At 40.3% G+C, this 24271-nt stretch overlaps 1 protein-coding gene across 1 annotated transcript; it reads right to left on the minus strand.

Annotated features, from left to right (window-relative positions):
• Nucleotides 1-394: 394 nt before the first annotated feature.
• CRLF2 (cytokine receptor like factor 2) lies at nucleotides 395-17034 on the minus strand. The gene is made up of 8 exons (XM_086462403.1): nucleotides 16917-17034; nucleotides 9504-9615; nucleotides 8557-8729; nucleotides 5386-5525; nucleotides 4489-4651; nucleotides 2988-3102; nucleotides 1868-1952; nucleotides 395-667 (listed from the first exon to the last, which is right to left on the minus strand). The coding sequence occupies exons 1-8, from the start codon at nucleotides 17032-17034 to the stop codon at nucleotides 395-397; spliced, it is 1179 nt and encodes a 392-aa protein (XP_086318529.1).
• Nucleotides 17035-24271: the final 7237 nt, after the last annotated feature.

Raw genomic sequence — 24271 nt, forward strand, 5'->3', positions numbered from 1 at the left:
CCCTTCATTTGGAAGAATAACAGTGTAGTTTTCACTGCTTCACATACCAAATAAGTGTAAGGACTGAGTCTCGGCTCTACGAACATGTATTATGGAGGAGCTCTTGTTCTCTCCTGTCCATAGCAGGAAAATGAGGCTCAGTTTAGTCTTAGAGATAAATCCCAATTAGAACAACAAATCCTAACTATATAGATTATTTGGAATTTATTTCAAACACTGAGCCTGCCCAAGTGATCATAAGTGCTGGGAAAGTACAGATCTGAAACCAGATAACACAGTCTAGTGTCTTTCTTGGTATGAATCTACTCATGACGAGCTTTTCTATTCAGCCACTCCCCTAAACTCACCAGGATCTTTTACGTAATTTCCTAACACCTTCTGCATTATGCAGACTTTATAACATCACATACATGTCATCATTCATTAAAATCTGGAAACCAGGAAAAGAAGCTATAGTGTTGGATGTTGGCATCAGGCAGGCAATCTGAGCTGCTTTGGGGTCATTATTTTCAGCTGCTCCTGAAAAAGAGAAGATTTTTTCCCGAGGCCCCTGTTTGTCACTGTTCTTCTCATCTTCTTGCTGGCTTTCTGCCTCAATTAGGCACTCTGGCTCTTCATAGTCTAGCTTGGTTTGCACCACTGCATGATCAGTTTTGTCTATCCATTCCTAGGAAAAAGAGAATGTTGATGTTGGCTGGGACTGAGATATCAGTCAGAAGAAACCTGGCTGTACAGACACTGATTTTCCTTTAGTAGTGACACTTTTTCGGGATAAGCCACAATGAAGAAGAAGAAAAGGAACAATATAGATTAGCAGGACTTAAGACAGCGGGATGGAAGAAAGGCAGAATGGCAGGAAAGCACACAGTATTCCACAAATGCATACAAACTCCTACTTACTACTGAGACCACATTAAATACATCTTCGTATTTAATCAAGGCCTTTAGAAAATCTTGAATGTTTAAAATACTTGATGTTCCCTCCTTCATAGACTCATGCATTCCTTGACTCAAGCCCTGACTTAATCTAAATTAAGACTGAGTTTACATGGAGATTTAAGCAACATAGAGTTTCTGTATTAAAGCTTCAGTATTAATTTGCATTTGTATATTTCTTCTTCAGTTTCAGTTTAAAGCTATCTTTATATATAGAAAGTTTTCGGTTTGTCACTAAAACATTATTACTGTTCTTTGATATTGTTATTGGCTTTGAAAATGTAAATATTTAACCTGTCTTCACTCAGAGGAAACCTAGTAATAATTAAGATAAAGACAGACCAATAAATACAGAACAATGCATCACATATGTGATGTCATGGACTCAAGAAGCAGTAAGAAAACAAAAGCAAAAACCATGATCTATTCATTTGACAGCCATTTCATGTCTAAAGGCTTAGTGGCCATACACACCTACATAGCTAAGAGAGGATGCTTCCCACTGTGACTGATGTCTCCAAAGACATGAGTGCATCAGCACCGCGTCTCACAGCACTTTACAAATATAAAAGGCAAGATCAGGTGGAAGCAAGCTCCCTGAGCTATCGGGTGCAGGAATGGATGTAAACACCACAATGGCATCTCATTGGATATCGTGCCTCTGGACACCCTTAAACTCTCCTCCAGTAATTTCTCTGTCTCTTTCTATAGCAAGTGCCTTTTCACAGTGCCAAAGCAGCACTATACTGATTGTATGACTCTGGTATTTGCTCTGTGGATCCTCTTGGTGATGTTGCACAACAGGAAGGGCTTTTCTCTTAGGTCAGAGAGTGCTTGTGGGAATGTCTGTGCAAAACAAGTATCAGTAGCTACTTTCAAATTATTCTCAATACTGTAGAGTTTACAGCCTTGCTAGGAAGAGAAGGTTTACCTGGAAGTTTCCATTATGATCACTGAAGAGATCAGCAAATACATATTTTGGATCTGGTACAGCAGGCATAACTGACTTCTGAAGTCTGCGAAGAGGAAAGAAAAATACACATCAATGTTTTGTTACAGTGTAGTCATTCATACAAAAATCTACTTCAACACAGTTCTGTAGCCACAAATATATTTTACATGACAATACTCTAGACTTGCTTTCTTTTAAATGTGTTCTAAAGTCAAAAAGCAGTTATAATTACAATAACGCATGAGACTGAGTGATTTTTCTGCTGCATTTTCAACCAACTCCATCCTAATAAAATCTGGACTCTATACAAACTTCCAGCTAGTCAGCAAGTGCCATCCTGCTCCATGCAATAGTCAGAGCTTTACATTCCCTGGCCATATACCCCTAGACAGGGAAGACGGTGCAGCAACCAGCTGTATTGTCTGACTTAATGGACACAAATGTAAACATGAAACATAGAAGTGTAGGAGAAAAAACTCAACTTATGATCTAAAAAGTTTATCAGAGTCCCATATACTTTCAGCTCTGAAAATACTACAGTTTTGGCACTTTTTTTTTCCCACTGAAAAAGGCAAAATTTGGGGGTTTTGCAGGTTTTGTTTGTTATTTGGTGATTTTTTCTAAAATAAATTGTAGGTTCTAAACATGGACAGTCGTTCAACTGCAAATCCAAATATTGATATAGTCTTATTAAAGTTGAATACATTCAATCTTACTTCAGCCTACTGCAAACAGACATTGAATATGATGAAAGTTGCACAAAATAACGGCAGTTCAGAAGAAATAACCAAAATAATTGTCTTCTCTGGATTTAACTATATTTCTAAAAAAGAGAAGAAATTAAGTGGAAGAGAGTGAATTTTATCTTGAAACATTGTCTTTTACAAGAGTTGTTCTGGTTTTGAAAATCAAAGGCCTTGGTGTTTGGAAGGCCAGGATGTATTGTCCCTCAAATAGTAATTGAGGGATTGATTTCTACATCCTCATGATGACTTCATTTATCAGATAAAAATTTTGAGTGCTAAGAGACTTGGTCCTGAATGACAGCTCTATTTTCATGATATGATTATTTAGTAGTAACCAATAAAATTATATTTACCTCTGCCATTTACACAGAAGAATCAAGAGGATAAGGATCATTAGAAGTACCGCCAGCAAACAACTTAAAACAATTACTGTGTTTGACTGAGATTTTATACCATCATCACATGAATCTAGGAATAATCACAAAAAGTATGTGAAAAACATAAATACTATAAAAACTAAATTATTATTCATACAGGAGCAACCTTCCAGACTGTTCCACCTGCCTGTTTTGTTCAGCTTGCCAGAAAGCTACAAGAAAAATTGTAATCCCATGTAAGGTATTCAGTCTATGAAATTTCTTGAGCACAGCTTTGTTCATGGCTTTCTCTCATGTTAGATTTGAAGTCAATATCAGCTTGTTAAAGTCCTGCAGTGAAGTGCTTGCCTCAGTGAAGAGGCTGTGCCAATGTCACTTCAGACCCAGGGGCAGCCAGAGCAACTGAACCATTAGTTTGTCTCTTCTGTGCTTTCCATCCTTGCAGTTACCTGCTGGCAGCCTCTGGTCGAATGGTCAAGGTAAGGCTGTTATGTGCTCACCTCTCAGAGGTGCATAAGGAGACATTGTCTTTCGTGTTTTCTTAAGGACATTTGCCAGCCACACCTGAGGACATGCTTGCAGATTCACAATTTTCATGCTGGAGGAGGTTTCTCTGGACGTCAGCACTGTGACTGCTACTAGTGCACACACTACACATGTCTATGCTCCAGGCTTTCATCCCAGCTTTGTGTATACACATTTTCTTCAGGTAGGGTAATAGCCCATTTCATTTTAGAGAACTCAGATCTGGGTACACTGGATATCTGGGTGTGTCATAGTTCTGATAAAGCCTGGTGAGAGGCATTTAGTGCTTAGCTGATGTGATATTAATGTGTTGGGATGGTGAACAGTCTTGTCTTTACTACAGCAAATCTGTTTTTTTTGGATTTTATAACCGTTAGAAATACTGTTACCGTCAAAGATCTAATGAATTGCACTCAGTTAAATGTGTTTGTCTGCTGGGAAAGCAGTGTTGATACTGACTTTACTTCCATTTTATCCCTTTTCCCCATCCTCCCTGCTTTGACCAATCCAGTACATATAACTATCAGATTTCTATGACCTCTGGTCCTATAGTTCAGCTGGATGTGATAAACTGTCTTCAAAAATGGGACATTGAGGATTTTCTTAGGGTTCGGGTTTGATGTCCACATATCATATATGGACACCTCCCCACACACACACCCCATGCATCACATCGCTGTCATTGGTGGACCCTAGACTCTACTGTAACTCAAATAATAAGGACACTTTTAACTTTGCTGATTATGGCATAAATTGATAGTGTCATGGGCCATCAGGAACAAAGTGGACAGGAGTTAACCATGGCAATTAGACACCCACATGAACTTTCTCTGATAACAGAAGATGGAGCACAACAGTGCAACATTACTTTACTGCATGTTCCCAGCCTCTTTTGCAGTTACCCCTTCCCCATGTGTACTTAGACAACGTATGAATGTAGCACCACTGTTACCTAATAATGTGCCATTCATCCAAAATGTTTCTGCTTCCCAGTCACTGTTGTAATTAACTACGTTGCAGTAGGGTACTAGCCTCTTCAGTCTGACCCGGAAAGAATAGCATTTCCTTGGATCAAAGCCTTGCTCTCCAACACTGCAACACTTAGAAGTTCTGGACTGAGAAGGAAGATGTGTCATTGTTAGTTCTGTTTTTCAAGATAATGCTTCAGAATGCTACGTTCAGTCATGATCGCAACTAGGACAAGGGATGAGCCAACCCAAAATCTCAGAACTTAATTTTAACTTCTCTGAGTTTTGAAGAACTCTGTTTCTTGACTGAATTTTCACTATTCATATCCATTTCTCATTGTTTGATATTGAGTTGAAGATCATAACAATTGTTACACAGTGCACTATGTTACAGCTGCATATTTACAATACGCAGACACTTCAAGCCACAAAAAAATTACAAGTTATATTTGGGACTGGAAAGGTATAAGTCATGGAGATAATATTTAGAAATACTTAATAGCTAACTTTAGAAAAAATAAAAGTGCTGTGTCATCTCTTTTTTTTCATTCTATTTAATTTTTTTCTCCCCTTTTCTCTCTTCTTTTCTCTACTCTGCTTCCTGCTTTTATCTTCCAAAATTCTTCTATTCTGAATGTATGATCTTTCCCTTAGATTGTCCTCAGCTCTTTGTGTGGCAACTAGATATAACTCAAAAAATAAACAATTTCTGGCATGGCAGGCATCCAGGATCCTAAATATCTAATTGTTTGCTGCTACCAGCTGTTGGTATTGAAATACAGGATGGGAGAACAATTTGAAAACAACTCCATTTTACATTTTGTGGAGACGCTACTTCCAGCTCCTTCTAATGTTGATTAAAAATGTCATGTCCAACTCACTTGCCACTCTTCGTCAAACTTGCTTTTGAATTGAAGCTCAAGTTTCAAACACTTCACAGCTCTCTCTGGTTTATTACAGCTTACAGTAACAGTGTCCTCTTTCCAGAAGAAGGTCACATTTTCTGGTCGATTAGGCTTTACTAAGAAGAGAAAAAAATTGTGTTATAGTGTCTTAAGAAGAGGTGTTTTGAAGTTAAAATCATTGCTATTCATTTCTTGTCTTAATGTTTCTCTGAGTAGCAAGTGAAGAAGGTGGACTTTCTTCTTGGACGACACACTTTTGTAGCTGACCTCCCTATTAAACATGAAAATGGATCTTGACAACATGACACCGCTCACCATCCGAGGTGCCACATTCAAAGGTAGATACTATCTCATGTCAGGAACCTACTGCAAGTACTCAAAGAAGGACTGTAGTCTTCTCATACTCTCTGCAATCAAGAGAAAGAAAGAGGTTGCTTCACTGGAAAGGGACTGACAAATTTAGTACCATAAAATCAACAAGACACACTCGTGCAGCTGTTGGAGGCTCTGTGGAATATAGTGGGACATTTGCATAAGTACTGGGTGCCTACCTGTGCACAACGGAATCTATCCCTCAATGTTTTCAAGTGGTCCAAAGACCATGCGATTGTTTGATCTATGTAGCTAGTTAATCTTCTGCAGTGGGAAAAAAAGGGGTAAGAAGAGTGTTACCTGCTTTGTCAATTGCTCTAGTTATCCTTTTGTATTATGAAAACTGTGCCTTCCTAATTTAAAGACTGAAGTCTGATCTTTGATATTTGTGCTTTGTTACCTAACCCTTTTGAAATCATTTTAGTATCAGTGAGTGTTTAATAGCCAAAATTCGAGGATCAGACTGCAACTTCACATAATTTACCAGATATTGGCAAAATTCTGAGATGTATATATTCCAAACCACTCTCCATCGTTTATCAGAAGTCCTGGTCAACAGGGGAGGTCCCAGATGACCAGAGGCTTGTCAATGTGATGCCCATCTACAAGAAGGACTGGAAGGGGGATCCAGGGAACTACAGGCCTGTCAGCCTGACCTCAATGTCAGGGAAGATTATGGAGTGGTTCATCTTGAGGGCACTTACATGGCATGTACAGGACAACCAAGGACTCAGGCCCAGCCAGCATGGGTTCATGAAGGGCAGGTCCTGCTTAACCAACCTGATCTCCTTCTATGACCAGGTGACTCACCTAGTTGGTGAGTGGAAGGCTCTGGCTGTCATCTACCTGGACTTTAGTAAACCCTTTGAAACCATCTCCCACAGCATTTTCCTAGGAAAGCTGGTGGCTCATGGCCTAGACAGGCGCACTCTGCACTGGGTTAAAAACTGGCTGAATGGCCCAGCACAGAGAGTGGTGGTGAATGGAGTTAAATCCAGCTGGCGGCCAGTCACAAGCGGTGTCCCCCAGGGCTCAGTATTGGGACTGGTCTTGTTTAACATCTTTATTGATGATCTGGATGAGGGGATTGAGTGCTCCCTTAGTAAGTTTGCAGATGACACCATGCTGGGTGGGAGTGTTGATCTGCTCGAGGGTAGGAAGGCTCTGCAGAGGGATCTGGACAGGCTGGATCAATGGGCCAAGGCCAATTGGATGAGAGTCCTGCACTTGGGTCACAACTCCATGCAGCACTATAGGCTTGGGAATGAATGCCTGGAAAGCTGCCCAGCAGAAAAGGACCTGGAGGTGCTGGTTGACAGCCGGCTGAACATGAGCCAGCAGTGTGCCCAGGTGGCCAAGAAGGCAAACAGCATCCTGGCCTGTATCAGGAATAGTGTGGCCAGCAGGACTAGGGAAGGGATCGTGCCCCTGCACCCGGCACCGGTGAGGCCGCATCTCGAATCCTGTGTGTGGTTTTGGGCCTCTCACTGCAAGAAAGACATTGAGGTGCTGGAGAGTGTCCAGAGAAGGGCAACGAAGCTGGTGAAGGGTCTGGAGAACAGGTCTTGTGAGGAGCAGCTGAGGGAACTGAAGTTGTTTAGTCTGGGGGAGAGAAGGCTGAGGGGAGACCTTATCGCTCTCTACAAATACCTGAAAGGAGGTTGTAATGAGTTGGGGGTCGGTCTCTTCTCTCAAGTAACAAGCAATAGAACAAGAGGAAATGGCCTCAAGCTGTGCAAGGGGAGGTTTAGGTTGGACATTAGGAAAAATTTCTTTACTGAAAGAGTGGCCAAACATTGGAACAGGCTGCCCAGGGAAGTGGTGGAGTCACCATCCCTGTAGATGTTCAAAAAACATGTCTATATGGCACTTTGGGACACGGTTTAGTGGGCATGGTAGAGTTGGCTCAATGGTTGGACTTGATGATCTCAGAGGTCTATTCCAACCTAATGGTTCTATGATTCTATGATAAAAGTATTCTCAAAGTTAGATGCCTTGACAGGTTTTTGTTTAATCCCTTTTGCTAAAACATTATTAATAAATGCTAATAATGTATTTGGAATATTTTTTCCAGATAATTCTAGATTGTCTATTTTCTGTGTCATGCTGTAACTATGTGAAATTCCAGAAGATTTTGATAAACTAATCTCACACTAGATGTGAAATACTTATTTAGGGGCAGGAGGAATTTAATAAAAACAGTAACATTGTCTCTCTACTAGTAGGAGGATGTCTCTTTTACGCTGTCAGACTGTACCAGAGCCACTGAACTAATTTCTGTTGACATCTGATGACAGTTTGATGACAGTTTTATGACAGTCTTTTTGATAAGAAGTAGTTGCTGCCTTGCATCCCATGGAAGATGGCAAAAGAATTAAAGGCTGAAAATATGAGAAACATCACTCAGCCAGCACTAAGAGAAGAAACTATCCATTTTTATTCATTTTCCTGACACAAATACTGGCCAAGCCTGCACTAGAGCAAGCACATCCATATATTTTAGTATTTTCATTCTGATTTTGAAGTTGTGGTTTGGGACAAATCTGTCTGTCCCTTGTAATCTCACTTAGGCACAGATGCACACAGGCCTGTGATGCAGCTTGCGATGACAGCAAGGGATGAAAATCAACATGAAATAACTGTAGTTTGGTTTTGGCACACACACTAATAACATTTTATACACCAATATAACTGATTTGTTCTCAAACTAAGGACAACTAGAGAATCAGTAAAGACACTATGACTACCAAACTAGTGGTGATTTTACATACTTACTATAAAAATCAGATTTTAGTCCTTTAGAATAAAGCTCTTCACTTCCATTGCTATTCCTGATAGAGATGGCAAGGGTGGGTCCTTCTGTCTTAAAAAGACATCCAGAATTATAATCTTGATCCAATAAATACGTGGGACATAGTTTCCAAACTTTATACTTGCCTTCATCAAATCTATAAATGAAATAAAATTGATGAATGGAATGCTCTTACCATTAACACAAGTTAATTCCTTTTTGTTACTGTTCTTCCGTTCTTTCCCTTTTATTTTTCTTTCTTTTTTTTTTTTTTTTTTTTTTTTTTTTAAATGGTGCTGTCAAGGGAAGTCTATGTATGAAATTTCTTGAAGTGACAAATTTCATAGCATGTGAGGGAATCCATTACTCAAACCTCATTGACTTTCAACCCTGGCTTTCAATGCAGTGTGAAATTATCAAGTTTCCTTCATGTTGTCATTGTTGTTGTTTTCTAAGAAGAGAATGATTTGCTCACACAGGTGTTTTCATGAACCTGTTTCCAAGATTGTATTGCTAAAAGTTCTTTCACATATACCACTGAGAAAGAAAAGGGAAGATCAAGAGCTATGACTGTCTTTAACCAAAATATTAAATTTTTGTTAGTCACTAATGATGTCAGTTAGTAAGGAAAATATACACACGTGGAAAAAACACTGTCAATAGTGTAATTAGCATTAACATTTACCACAACAACCGAAAAGGGACAAACCTTTCATATGTCTATTAATAGTCTGACTGACTATTAAGCAGGCTTATTGAGTGACATACTTTTGTAGCAGGCTGTGAATATAAACAGGTTCCATGCTGGATGATTGACAAATGTTAAAACATTTTCAGGTACACTTCACAGAAGACTTAAGTGGACTTAGATATTTCAGCCTCCCAAAGTAAATACTTTAGGAAGAGAAGAATAGTCATTGTCAATACTCACGTATAAAAAAATGACACATTCTCATTGGGAAATAGTTCTCTTGCTACCCATGTGATCTGCATTTTCTCATTATTGAAATTGATTATTGTGGTGTTGATGGCTTCTTTCCAACCTGCCCAGGACATTGACAGAGAATACGATTTCAGCAGTGTGTATGAAAAGCATCCATTGACATTGGTAGGCAATCAGTAGTTCAAAGATATGTATGCAATAGAATAAAATAAGAAGACATAAGAATATCTAAAATGCAAGGAAACAGATTGAAATAACCCAGAGAGGCTGAGATTAGAATTTCAAAATAGCAAAATGACAGCATGCACAGCAATACCAGAGAGCACACCATGGTCCCTGGACCAAAAGGCATAGACTGGTTCATGTGCAAGTAATGCGTAGGGCCTATAGCTTGAAGCCAACTTTCCCCCGTGATACCTCCTAATGTTTTCCTGCTAAGGAAAACTATTTGGAAGCTAATGTCACATGGAGTCTGTGTGTAAACTGCCAAATGTTTACTGTAAGAAACAAGCAACAGGACAAGGGTCAATGGACACAAACTGGAGCACAGGAACTTCCACCCCAACATGAGGAAAAACTTCTTTACTCTGAGGGTGACAGAGCACTGGAACAGGCTGCCCAGGGAGGTTGTGGGGTCTCCTTCCCTGGAGATATTCAAAACCTGCCTGGACGTGATCCAGTGCAACCTGCTCTATGCAAACCTGCTTTATCAGGGGTGTTGGACTAGATGATCTCTAGACATCCTTTCCAATCCCCATCATTCTGTGATTCTGTGAAGGGTTACCGTACGAGATTTTTTTGATCACCTTTTGAACCCATATTCAGCTTCCACAGCACTCCTCTGCAAAGATTTTTGAACATTAACAATGCATGTTGTTGTAAGAGATGTATCTGGTTCATTTAGTTTATAGCCACCCACCTGGATGCAATCCTGTGTAACCTGTTCTATGTGAACCTGTTTTAGCAGGGGGGTTGGACTAGGTGGTCTCCAGATGTCCCTTCCAAACACTACCATTCTGTGATTCCGTGATTCTGGAACGATCACCACAGGTCAAGACCAGGTCAAGACCCATAGGAACTCAGAGCAGATCAGCACAAGCAAGTGTACCTCATATTTGATCTATGTGATTCTCCTGAATTCCACCTTACAGACAAGCAAGACCACTTAATATCCTCTGACTGCACAATGATATTATATCCTCTCCTGACCTTCTCCTGGTTATAGCTTTTGCTAGGGACACAAGTATTTTAATTCTGTGTCCATCAGGATTTCACAATCAGACACTGAAGCTAAATCTGACATTGAAAAATGGAGAAATTAAGAAGAATTTTTTTTTTATTTTACATTCTATAAGATTAAGTTATATTTACTTGAATGAGCAAAGAGGAAGAAAATGTACCTTGAATATCAGCAAGAAACCGCCTGAGGGTAAAATTTGCAGAATGCCATCTCCAGACATGAAGTGTCTACTACTAAAACACTTTTGCTGAAATATTTGCGCTTGCAGGAGAATAGAGGATTTTAGCTTTGATTGCTGTCTACATTTTATGCCACTCTGGACTTTTGAAGTGGTTTAAAGTGGAAAAATTTTAAAACATTTTTAATGAGCTTTGTATCAAATACAGTGATCCTGAATGTTCATGTGAATCAGGCCTAACTATCCTCATGGTTGCTATCTTTTGCTCTGTAAACAACACTAAGAATGTGAGAAAGGCATGTGGGTTCAAGTAACCATTTTGCCAATTATCGTGGCTATATCTCTACATCTAGGCATTTCATGACTTCCATAACTGGAGTTAGTAAAAATATTTTTGTATAGGTATAATTGTGTTGTAACATGTTGTTTTGTCACAGTCTTTCAAGAGACAGATATGACAGAAATCCAAGAGACACTAGGTAGATGTAGTTGCAGGTCCCTGCTGTGTAATTTGTGGAGCTCTGGTAAAAATGGTTCTGCGCTTACTCAAGAGAAGGACTTGAAACTTACTTCTTCATCTCCTAACTAAAGCCTGCAGGCTTGTTCTGTATTGTTGTCTCAAACTGAAAATCTCATGTATTTTTCTGAAGAATAGAGAGGCCAGTACTAATACATACTGAAGCAAAACCAGAACTGCAAAACTTCAAAACCTGTCATAAAATTGAATTTATCCAGCCAGTTCTACCTCTGTTACAAAAGACTACCTAACCCTTGCTTCCTAACTCCTCAAGTTCATTGTGAATCCCCTCAGCAGGTCTAAGAGATGATCTTGTCTTTAACTAAAGCCACTGAGAAATATGATGGCGAAATGCCTAACTGGATTCTTGGTCTGAAATTGCACTGACACATTTTAATTTTTATGGACTAAATTCTCCTGTGCAGTACATAGTGTTATGCTTAGTGTAACTGAAATCCATATGACTACTTGGACTAGATTTTATACAAAGATAGTAAAACATATATTTAATGCATATTTTGGTGTATAATTACATGTTCTCCATCTTTAAATAAAATTAACTTTATTAAAAAAATATAAATGTTAGTGAATGGAGAATGAATTCTTTCGATTCTCTTTCGAAGCAAAAAAATATGTACTTTCTACTTTTTGATAGCTAGTCTGATTGTAGATGTTTTCACTTTGATAAAGAACTGCTAATGTCCATGCTTCAGTTATGAAAAAACAGAAGGAGTTTGTTTTCTTAATCACATATTTTCAAGGTTAATGAATTTCAAAATTAATTTACGATGCTGTTTCTTGTTTGGCACAATGGGAGATGGCAAAATGCTCTTTGCATGTTTTTGAATCGATTTTTAAGTCAAACATGAACAAAACTCTTTAGTTTAATCTCAGAAGGTGGCTTAACATCTCTGCAGAGAGCTGTGCCCACATGTCTTCCTGCGTTTGAAAAAAAGGCTATGTGCTAAGCAGAGAGACAGGCAGTCTTGCCAGTAAGACATAACAAAGAGTGGGTATCCGAGACTCCTATCTTGGGCATAGTCAACAAATCCAGGCTGTGCCAGGACCCTTACCAGCCAAAAGGTGCCAGCTCAAAACCTTCACTTCAACTGGGGCGCTTGGGCAGCCCCACTGAAAGACAAAGCAGTGATTTTTCCATTATTTAGAGGATGGGCTCAACATCCAGTGTTTATTCCATTGCCATCCAGCTGTGAGGTTGCAGCAGTTGGCCCAGGATGTGAACGATCTGCTTGCACTGATTTCTAGTATTAAGCGAATGGTGCAGTTTGGTTTATATATGAGGCTGGTCTCAGGTTGCTCAGTACTGTAGAGCTGCCAGTATCTGGAGTCTGAAGGGAATTGTAAAGCAAAGAGGTAACTTTACCGGTGAAAAGCAGATGCTTGCAGATATCAAATGATTGGTAAAGGGGATCTTGTAGAATTTGCTATGAAAAATGGCTCTAGTCACTTTGAGGGCTGTACAGGTGTAGAAAAAAGGGAAAAGTGGAAAACGGCAGTTTATAACCTAAATAGGCAACACCATTAAAAGAAGAGAAGAAAGAAGAGGAAAGCCTTGTTTTAAACACCTCCAAGAAGAAAATACTGAAATGCTATGTTTTCTCTGTCCAAGTTCAGAGTGGTAAAATAATATTGTACTGCTTAGTCTTTCTGAACGAATTTTCTCTTACTGGACATTATAAAGAACTTTTTTTTTTTAATGTTTATAGGGAAATTGGTGGAATTAACACAGATAGCACTGGTTCACTAATTGTGAGAGAAAGCACACAGAATTTGCTCATGCAAATTTTTTGTATACACCTGATAAAAACTATGATGAAATATTTAGATTGAATTTGCATCTCAAATCGGTGATGTGTGCTTGGGAAGCTCCTTCAACCTGTGACTACGTATCCACAACCCTGGCACTGCCAGCAGAGAAATAAAAGTAAAGATTTTGGTAAAGTGATAACCCATCCTTCGACCTCTGTACTGGCCAAGTCCTGAAACCCTTTTTCAGGGTGGCATATTTTCCTTCAATTCCAACTCAAAAAGGACACCAGCATCAAAACCCTGAATCCCATAAAGTTCCTTTAATGGGTTGTTCAGTCTCTTCAAACTCACAGTGGGTTAGTCAAGGTGTGCTTGGCTCTAGAGACAGATAATAAAGAAACCAGAGGGACCACAGGGGATTTCCACACACTAAGGAATGTATACTAAGTAAAACCTGAGGGTCTGATCTGACTGGCCTGTTGGAAGGCAACAAAAGTTACCAATTCATTCTGAACCTTGGACAACACTCATTATTCTCAATTTTTCAGTTATATTATGATAGCACTATACTACTTATTAGAGGCTGCAATTCAGAAATGCACACTAAATCTTGGGTTTGGAAATGCATATATTTTGGGATGACAGAGAAGAACATCAGTTTGGCTCCAGTCCTGCAGTGATTTATTGATCGACTTAACTTTTCATACTCTGACTAGTCCACCTGACTTCAGCAGGATTACTCACAGCGCATCAACTTAACAACACATATAAATATTTCTAGGATCACAAACTTTTTCTGCAAAACCCCTGTATATTATGAATTGAAACTCCAGGATTTTAACATTTAAATATAAACTCCAGCAACTGCAGTTATGTATATACTAAAATGGAAAGTAATATTTTATTAAGTACTTTAACAACAAATAGAACCATTTAATAGAAATGTAACAGAAATTGTAATAAACTATATGGTGATATATACATATTTTTTCCTTTACTCTAGTTTTAAAAAACTTCATAAGAAACCAGTCTTAATGTAATGAACTAGCTATGTAGAACAGAAAAAGCTTTACCAACCTTTTATTATTAAAGACTGTGTTTCTAGAGCTCTAGTCAGGGCACGTTTCTACTGCGCTTTCTAATTTCATGAGTTTTGTAGCCTTTTTGAAAGTGGTATGAGTTGTGTTTTGTGTAACTCTGCAGTAAACATTTGCATGCATCTTTTCAATTTATAGCATGTATATGTCACATAATTCACATTTCAACATGAGAAGTTGCATAGCCTAAGTGAGGTTTTTAAAGTTTGTATTAACTTGACATTAAATCCTCTGAGGATTTAATAACCTACAGGTTATCTAAAATACGGTATTTCCTTCTGATGATCTTTCATTTGCCTTAAACTGAATTTTAGATCTAGTGATTAGTTTCCTTTTTTTTTTTGAAGTACCTATACTTCTGTAGGCAGAATCATTCATATCTTTTGTTAATGGAAAGAGAGAGAGAGAAAAAATAGAGAGGACCATTTCTCTCCCTTTCTTTATGACGGAATGGTTAAGAATCCTCCTGTAACACCATGAATTGTCCTCAACTAATGTGCCAGCTCTTTCATAGTATTTGTCATGTTTTAAAGCATTCTTCTGTTCATGATCCTAGAAGCACACAGTAGACCAAAGCAACACATTGTTGTTTGTATTAGGATAATAGGTACACGCAAAGGTCAAAAATACTATAAATAATCTGTCTCTGGGCTAAAGAGCAGTGGAAGCAGCTTTCTGTCTGAGGAGGGCCTGCTGATCTATCTAGATACGTAGTATGTTGCAGTGCTGTAGGACATATACCAGTGCCCTGGAGCATGAGTTTCAGAGAGAATTATCCGTCTACATCTTTGCTAAAACAAGGGGTGGATGGTAGGGCTCCACACAAAAATGTAACCTCACAGGCATTGCTGGGCACCTAGCTCTTCTCAGGACAGAGAAGAATGCAAAATACCACTATGGTGCGTAGAGAAAGTACTTTTACAGGGGAAAAAAAAGAAATTTCCTTGAGCAACAAATTACGCAGACACAACCATGAGGAAGAATATGAGTAAGTACATTCCACCTCCAAGCCACTTTTCAAAGTTTATTACTGAGAAAAAATACTGTTGAAGGGGAACATTGTAAAAAGGCTGAATGTCATGGAACAGATAAAAAAAGAGAAAAAAGGAGAGGCAGAATGTTAATCTGCAAAGATAACAGAATGGAACATGTGTGTACTAGAACAGTTGCAACCTCACTGAAATGTAACAAAGAAGAAAAACCACTTTTGATTTCCTTACACTGATGAAACTTGATAAGTAACCACATGTTGAACTTCCACATATTGCAGCACAGTGTATAGAAACTACTGGAGAGCAAAACCCAGATCTGAGCCTACAGGCTTTAGGTACCCTTAACACTACTGATCTGTGAGAACAGTTTCATTTCATTAATAAGAACACATGTAGGCGAAAATGCAGCTCCTTGCGCAAAGAACTGCTGAATAGCATGCACAGGATAGAAACTGAATAGAAAATCTCACTTCAAGAAAAGGAGGAAGACAGAATGAGAGAGTTTTTTATAGACATTTTGAGACAAGGCATAATCTTATAACACATCATTAGATTATATGCATTTATAGCATAATTCTTATAACACATCAAACTGAGTGGGCTTTTTTTTTTTTTTTTTTTCAGAAGGTCACCAACCATTGCTAGGCATCATGACACTTCCAATCAAATTAGCACTGCAACTGTAATTTTCGACTTTTGTTCCTCAAAGTCATGCCACCAGTACAGCACGGCTACAAGTGGTTGCCACCTCAGGACAGGGAAGAGTACTGTCCCCTCACAGGAAAGTCAGTGACTCACAGGAGAAATTAACATTGGAGAATTAGGTGGTGCTGCATTGCTGAAGATGGTACTTACCATATGTACAGCAGAACAAAGCTGATTTATAGGTTGATAAGATGACAGCATAACTTTAAAATATTTCTTTCTCCTTATACAATGAATAAAAGGGAACTTGTGATAAATTAACAAGAGTGATGATTAGATTATCGGTCTATGTGTTGGGCATTGTGTTTGATTTCTGAAATAATCTATCTTTGGCAAGCTATAAGTAACGACATTGCAGGCAAACACATGAAATACAGATGTTCTTATATTTAGGCAGCCAAATAACCAGTCTTTAACCTCTTTATTAGTTTTGCTGTTTAACAGTGTTTTTACCTTGTTGCTTTCTCAGGCACAAGCTGTTGATGGGTGTTTTCCCATTGCGTCATTTCTCCAGAAAACTAAGAGCTGAAGTCTTACCTGGAATCTGTTTTATCCGCCTGTGCTCAATGTGAAGGCTAGCCTGTTTTGGTTGCAATCTACTCTGTTATAACCTGTGCCTTAGACAGTGAGTAGTGCTGCTTAAAGAACAGACACAAGCTTAGCGAGTTCTGCCTTGATTTTTAATTACAAAACTTTAATGGAAATCTGTAATTATCATCATTATTGGTTTTTTAGGTATATATTCTTAGAATACACTTTCACCTCTGCCGGATATCAATTTCTGTTTGGTTGATTCCTTTCACCAAATAAAGTACTGACGATTGTAACATGAGGTAAAGTACGCACATAAATATTGCTAACTAATATATCCATTTCTTAAATATCCAGGGATTTGAACTTACCAGAAGATTGTGACTGAGAAGCCACCAGGTTGCCCAGTGTGAAGATCATTGAACATGCTTGAAAGATGAGTCTCATGGCTGGAATGACACAACAGACTGTGACGAGTGGAGTAATCATAAACTCTGGATTTTAATATCTGATCACTTTATACCAGAGGCTGGAGAAAACTGAAGGAAATGACTACAGGAAATAAACAATTGAGATATCTCTAGCTATAAACAAATCAGAAGTGCAGGGCTTTGGAATGTGCACCTTCTTCATGCTATGTTAAAAAAAAAAAAAAAAATTCTTAGAATATCAATATTGCTCTTCGCAGCACTTTGCTTTATCTTTTCACAGCTGTATCAATCAGAGTTGACCATAGCCCTGATCCAAATGATGTCCAGGTAGATGTGCAGAGCTGTGACCACATCATATCATGGATGACAACTCTGACCTCAAAGTGACCAGTGACCTGTGGGTAGGAGAGGTTCAAACAGCCTGCCTCCACACCTACGAATCAGGAGCTGTTCCTACTAGCAGAAGTTTATACTGTCACTCCACATGCCTGGTGCTCCTCAGCTGGCTTGAGCCACTTCTGTTCCCAAATCAGATGCAGAAGTTGTGAGCCTTTTTGTGACAGAGAGACCTGAGCTGCTAGGGGTAAGGAGGCTTTTACACAAGAGGTAGCACTAGGATGAATTTTGTTCTGTGTTACCTGGACACATAATATACACACCTGGATACCTAATATTTTTTATATATATACAATATATATACATATACCTAAAATTATACACAGAAAGTGGGAAACAGAACAGTGTTTTGCCTGAGATGAAACACATTTTAGAAACAGCAGAACTTAAAATTTCATAATAATCACAATCATTGTGTCTAAAGAGACCTATTATCTGTAGGTCTGCAGTAAACTGGGCTTAGACTATGTCCACATAGTGCAGCATGAAGGAGCAGTGAAGCAGTGGGATGAAGCAGTTGGTTCTGAGGACTTAAAAGACACACTGTGCATGCAGACAGCTGGGAATCTTCCCTAGAGTAGCACCAGTCCAGCCCCATGGGCGGAATGCCCCTTAGCAGTCAGAGCCTGCTAGATGCCTTCCTAGAGTGCATCTTCTGATCTGGGCTTACCCAAGAGGAACCCAGTGTTCCACTGTGAGAACAAAAACATGGGGACAATTGGGAGATTCACTTCACAAGGTTGGTCCTAATCTGAACTGACAAGTCAGTGTGGCCCTAGCCTGCTGCCCTCGTCCAGCAAGAGCTCAGGAAGACAGTCCTGAGTGACAAAGTGCTCTCTTTTCTGGGCTTGCTGGCTGCGCCCTTCACATGGTGGTAAGGGCTTAAAGTTTACTTTTCTAGGGACATGTGTAACATGCAGACACATCGACTCCTTTTAAATCCAGTCGCTCCCTTCATTAAGCATCACACAAAATATGCTGCTCCATGAAATCAACAGGTAAAAATATAAAAGGTAGACCTCAGTTCCTATCTCTGTTTCCTAGCTGTTTGCAAGCTTTTTCTGTGCTTGCATTAGAAAAAGTACAGGAAGCTTCTTCTCATGCAGGGGCATTCTTACACAGAAGAACGACTCAGTTATGCTGCATGCAAAGTAGCCTGTGCACACAGACTGTGCTGCCTTCGAGAACTCTTGTCCCCTGGACTACTTTTTGTCTCCAGTTTCTCAGCTGGGGAAAGCAGACGTTTGTCTGCCATGCAAGGTACTATGTAGGGAGCTGGACCATGGCTGAGAATACACCCAGAAGCGCTGCCATGATTTCTGTTCAAGCTTAATTTCATTCCTCTCAAAGCCTTCCCTAATATGTTCACTGTCGTTTTTAACTCAACAGTACTGTTTGTAAGATGAGACCCTTATCAGCTTTGTGACATCATCAGAGTCTCCAGCCAGGTGATGTGATACCAGTTTTGATCTGGCTATTCACTTTTCTTGGGTTGGCTACTTTGGCTGGTTTACCCACTGCATGTCCCAGCAAGTCCTATTCAAATCTCCGCAACTGTTGGAAACTCCAGCATGACTGACACACATACTTTATTAACTATCTAGCCCCTGCTTTGATCAATTTCCTCTAGGGAGGCATTAATTCCCGGAACTAAAATAACAAGCAACACAGAACTGAAATACTCAACATGATAGTTAATGGAAAGCTGAAATCTCTCATGGTTTCCACAGTCAGCATTGCAGAAACCAGTGAGATAAGCAAATGAAGGCAGAGACACAAAATTCTATAGTTCCCCAGGACATGGTAACGCCCACAGGTCTCCATTTGAGTTAAAACCACATTTTTCTTCCAGAACATGTGTCTCATCTTTCCTTCCAGAACATGTCCTGAATGTCATGGAGCCGAATTTGTTCCTGTCTGCTTTTCATACAGGTAAAACACGCTGGACCACAGACCTCCTAAGACAGTTCATTCTTTGTGGGAGAGGGGTGTGAGGAGACAATATGCAAAGAAAAGGTATCTAAAATACCTTCTGTCTTATAATTATTCTGATTTTGAGACACTATATCTAAAACAAGGTCTAATTCTCAAGTGACAACAATACGTTTTCACCCACCTTTTTCTCCTATCAGATATTTTGGTACCTCAAGTCATTGTCCCTCCCACCAATCTCTAATTCTTTTTGAGATACTGAGGACTTCTTGGAGTAAAAAAAAAAAAAAAATTACTCCTTTCACAATTTTTGAAACCAAACCTAGGGCTGAGGTCCTCAGGAATAAAACCAGCAATGACTCAGTCAAAAAAATGGCTTGCATAAAGCTGATGCACTGTGGAGCTTTTTTTGCTGCTGCAAAGAGAAACAGATTTGCACTTGAGGGACATAGGGCCCAGGCACCTGCCACCTTCCCATCCTGCAGGCAGGCACTGGCCCAACCACCTGCCTCAAGTTCTGCTTTCTGGAAGCCAGCTATGATTACCTGGTCTGATTTTTTCAGGTATGGATGATCCCAGTCCATGAACTGAAAAGCGACCTGTGAGCCACCAGATCTATTCTCCTCAGGTCTTTTTCTGCCTGGCTGCAGGAGTGTAATTGATTAACTTGCCCACACCCTCTGGGTCATTGGTCCCATGAGGGCAAGGACAGAGCATTCTCATGGTGTGCCCTCTCTTCAGGGCTTACACACAGTGCAGCATCGGCATGTGTTCCCTGAGAAAACAAGATCCATCCTAATGTTGCAGCTTTGTGCAGAAACACAGAAAGCCAAGAGTGAGAGTAAGTTGAAAATTAGCAACCAGGGCTTGTGATTTTGACTGCCAGTAAAGAAAACTCGTAACAGAATACCCATAGGATGAGGACATGCAAGTAAAACAAGTAAATCAAAAGAAGCCCTTTTGATTCCATTTTGCACTTTGGATCAAATCGCACAAACAGCCTTTGGCTCTAGCCAATTCCTCCACCCAAAAGAGCAACTCTCAGAGATGGCTTCACTTGCCAGCTGCAACCTCCAGCACCCTTACCAACTTTCATCAACTTCCTTCCTCCCTTTCTATTCCCCTTCCTATTATTTAATCAGCTGTGTAAAATGGGTCTTTGATCACCACATAGTTCAGCAAAGCAAACTGTCTCTGTTTATTTTTTCCTTCACTTAGAACCTAAACAATCAATAGGCTGTGAGTAACTTCCATGTAGTGTTATTTACTTACTCATGGACTTGATGACAGACTCCACAAAAAGCACCACAGAATATCAGAGATTATATCTTTTTTGCAGCGATGATACCTCATAATTTTTAACATTAACAGGAAGTGATTTCAGTGTGTTTTGAGTGGGTGGGATAAAGGGGAAAATGACCCATTTATAGAAAATAGTCACTCCCATCACTCCATGACAAATCAGCTTAATCAGCTTGAGTCAGTGCAGCCTGTTGTTCTGACAGGAGAACCTGATTCCCTTTTATAATATGCTGCAAAGTGCATGTGTAAAGACCTCTAGCGTACTTTTTGGTCCCATCTTATACCCACGGGAAAAGCTTAGAAGTTTAATCCTCAAGGGTCCCTGGCATCCTTAAAATTCATGCTCTTGTGCAATCACTTCAAAATGTGTCACTTGTTGGTCTCTCCTCATATCACCATGGTTTGGCCTGTTCCAGCCTTCTTTATGAATGACAGGAAAGCAATGGAGGAAAAAAACCAAGCAAGGATGGCAGGAGGTCTGCATGGCTGAGCAAGGAGCTCCTGTTTGAAATCAGACATGAAAATGAAGTGTACAATAGATGGAAGCAGGAGAAGATGACCTAGCAGTGTAAGGATGCTTTTCTATCTTGCAGGGGCAGGGTTAGAAATGTCAAGGCCAACCTGAAGTTGAGTCTGTTAAGGGGTGTGAAGGGTAACAAGGGTTACATAAACAGTAAAAGGAAGAATAAGAAAAACATGGGCCTGCTGCTGAATGAGGTAGGGGACTTGGTGACAAATGACATAGAAGATGCTGAGGTACTCAATGCCTCCTTTGCTTCAGTCTTTACTAGCAAGACCAGCCTTTAGAAATCCCAGACCCCTGAGACCAAAAATAAAGTCTGGAGCAAAGAAAACTCACCTTTAACAGAGAAGGACTAGAGTAATGAGCACTTTAACAAACTGGATGCACATAAAACCATTGGGCTCCACAGGATACCTCCACGAGTGCTGACAGAGCTGGCAGTTGGGAGAGATTCCTGAGAACTGGAAACATCACGCTTATCTTCCAAAAGGGAAAGAAGGAGGATTAGGGATCTATAGGCTGATCACCCTCACGTCAATCCCTGGGAAAGTGATGGAGTAACTAAACCTGGAAACTATTTTCAAATACATGAAAACATGCTCAGCCAACCTGATAGTATTCTACCACAAGGTGACTATCTTGGTGGGTGGGGGGACACCAGTGGATACTGTTTACTTTGAGTTTAGTAACGCCTTTGACATTGTCTCCCACAACATCCTCATAGACAAGTTGACAAAGTACAGGTTAGATAAGAGTTGAGGTGGATTGAAAATTGGCTGAACTATTAGGCCCAGAGTGTTCTGATTGATGGCACGAAGTCCAGTTGGAGGCCAGCAACCAATGGTGTACCCCAGGAGTCAATAGTGTGGCCAATACAGATTAACATCTTCATTGATGACCTGGATGCTGGGACAAAGTGCACTTTCAGCAAATTCACAGACAGTAAAAAAATGGGAGGAGTGGCTGATACACCAGATGGTTGTGCAGCTGTTCTGAGGGATCTCAAGATGCTAGAGAACTGGACAGAGAGGAACTTTATGAAACTCAGCAAGAGGAAATGCAAAGTCCTTTCACTCGGGAGGCATAACGTTGGGCTCTGGTATATGCTGAGGGTTGACCAGCTGGAAGGCAGCTCTGCAGAAAGGAATGATGAACACAAGCCCGCAATGTACTGTAGCAGTGAAGGTCAACAGCCTCCTGGACTGCATTAGGCAAAGTGAGGCCAGCAAGCCAAGGGAGGTGAGTCTTCCTCTCTACTCTGGTGAGACACATCTGGAGTGGTGGGTACAGTGCTGGGCTCCCCAGTACAAGAAATATGCAGAGTGAGTCTGGTGGAGGGTCATGAAGTTAATTAAAAGACCAGAACACCTTTCACACAAGAGGAGGCTAACAGCCTGAAGAGGGCTCAGGGGGATCTTATCCGTGTGTATAACTAGCTGAAGGAAGCAAAGACGATGGAGCCAGACTCACAGAAATTTAGGAGTTGGAAGGGACCTTGAAAGACCATCTAGTCCAACCCCCCTGCCAGAGCAGGACCACCTAGAGTAGATCACACAGGAACGCATCCAGGCAGGTTTTGAATGTCTCCAGAGAACGAGACTCCACAACCTCTCTGGGCAGCCTGTCCCAGTGATCTGTCACCCTCACAGTGAAAAAGTTTTTCCTTATGTTAATATGGAACCTCCTATGCTCCAGCCTGCACCCATTGCCCCTTGTCCTGTCATCGGCCATCACCGAGAAGAGCCCGGCTCCATCCTCCTGACACTCGCCCTTTATGTATTTATAAACATTAATGAGGTCACCCCTCAGCCTCCTCTTCTCCAAGCTAAAGAGACCCAGCTCCCTCAGCCTTTCACCATAAGGGAGATGTTCCACCCCCTTAATCACCTTTGTGGCTCTGCGCTGGACTCGTTCAAGCAGTTCCCTGTCCTTCTTGAACTGAAGGGCCCAGAACTGGACACAATATTCCAGATGCGGTCTCACCAGGGCAGAGTAGAGGGGTAGGAGAACCTCTCTCCACCTACTGACCACACCCCTTCTAATACACCCCAGGATGCCATTGGCCTTCTTGGCCATGAGGGCACATTGCTGGCTTATGGTCGTCCTTTCTCCTACGCTACTCTCTAACAGCTCAGTCCCCAACCTATACTGGTATATAGGGTTGTTCTTTCCCAGATGCAAAATTCTGCACTTGCCCTTGTTGTATTTCATTAAATTTCTCCCTGCTTAACTCTACAGCCTGTCTAGGTCATCTTCTAGGTACTCTTTTCAGTGATGTCCACTGACAGGACAAGAGGCAATGGGCAGAAATTTAAAAAGATGAAATTCAATCTGAACACAATAAAGCACTTTTTACCGTGAAGGTTGTTGAGCACTGGTGTAGGTTGCCCAGGGAGATTGCGGAGTCTGCATCTGTGGACGTATATTCAAGACCTTGCTTGAGCAGGGGAATGGGACTAACTGATTTTGAGAGGTGCCTTCCAACCTCAACCATTCTGTGATGTTGTGAAAACACAGGAAATGTCACATCACTTTACATTTACACATCTGAAGTATTGCAGTTCTGGTACCTCCCTATCCCCCATTTCCCAAGGATGTGGTAGAGTTAGAAAAGACAGAGAAGAGCTGCAAAGTCAACCAGAAGCAGGGAGCAATGTTTGTAAGAGGATAAAATAGAGAGAATGGTGCTTTGTGACTTGGAGAAAAAATGAGCGAGTTGAGAGTTGAGAAAGGTCTAGAAATCCATGAATAATGAGGTGATAACTAAGGAGTGACTGTTTGCCTTTTCTCACAACATGGGACTTCCTGACTTCATAAATGAAGTTATGAGGCAGCAAAATTAGAACAAACATCAAACTATTTCCAAAAATACATCTTCAAACAGTGGAGTGTGCTCCATAGTAAGCAAATTGCAGCTTGGCAACTGATATACTATATTTATAATAGGTCTAGGAATGCTGAAAAGGCCAACACTAGTAACCATGAAATAAGACATGGTAGACAGTGGGTGAAAGAGGAAAGAGAGAGATATATCACTTGTCTGTTCACAAGAAATAGAACCTGACATGATCAGAGAAGGCATGCTCCAGAACCTGACCCAGTATGGAATAGAAAGAGGAGCAGATTGCACCAAGTGCGATCA

Source organism: Leptosomus discolor, chromosome 1, assembly GCF_034619465.1.
Source record: "Leptosomus discolor isolate bLepDis1 chromosome 1, bLepDis1.hap2, whole genome shotgun sequence".
Lineage (NCBI taxonomy): Eukaryota > Metazoa > Chordata > Aves > Leptosomiformes > Leptosomidae > Leptosomus > Leptosomus discolor.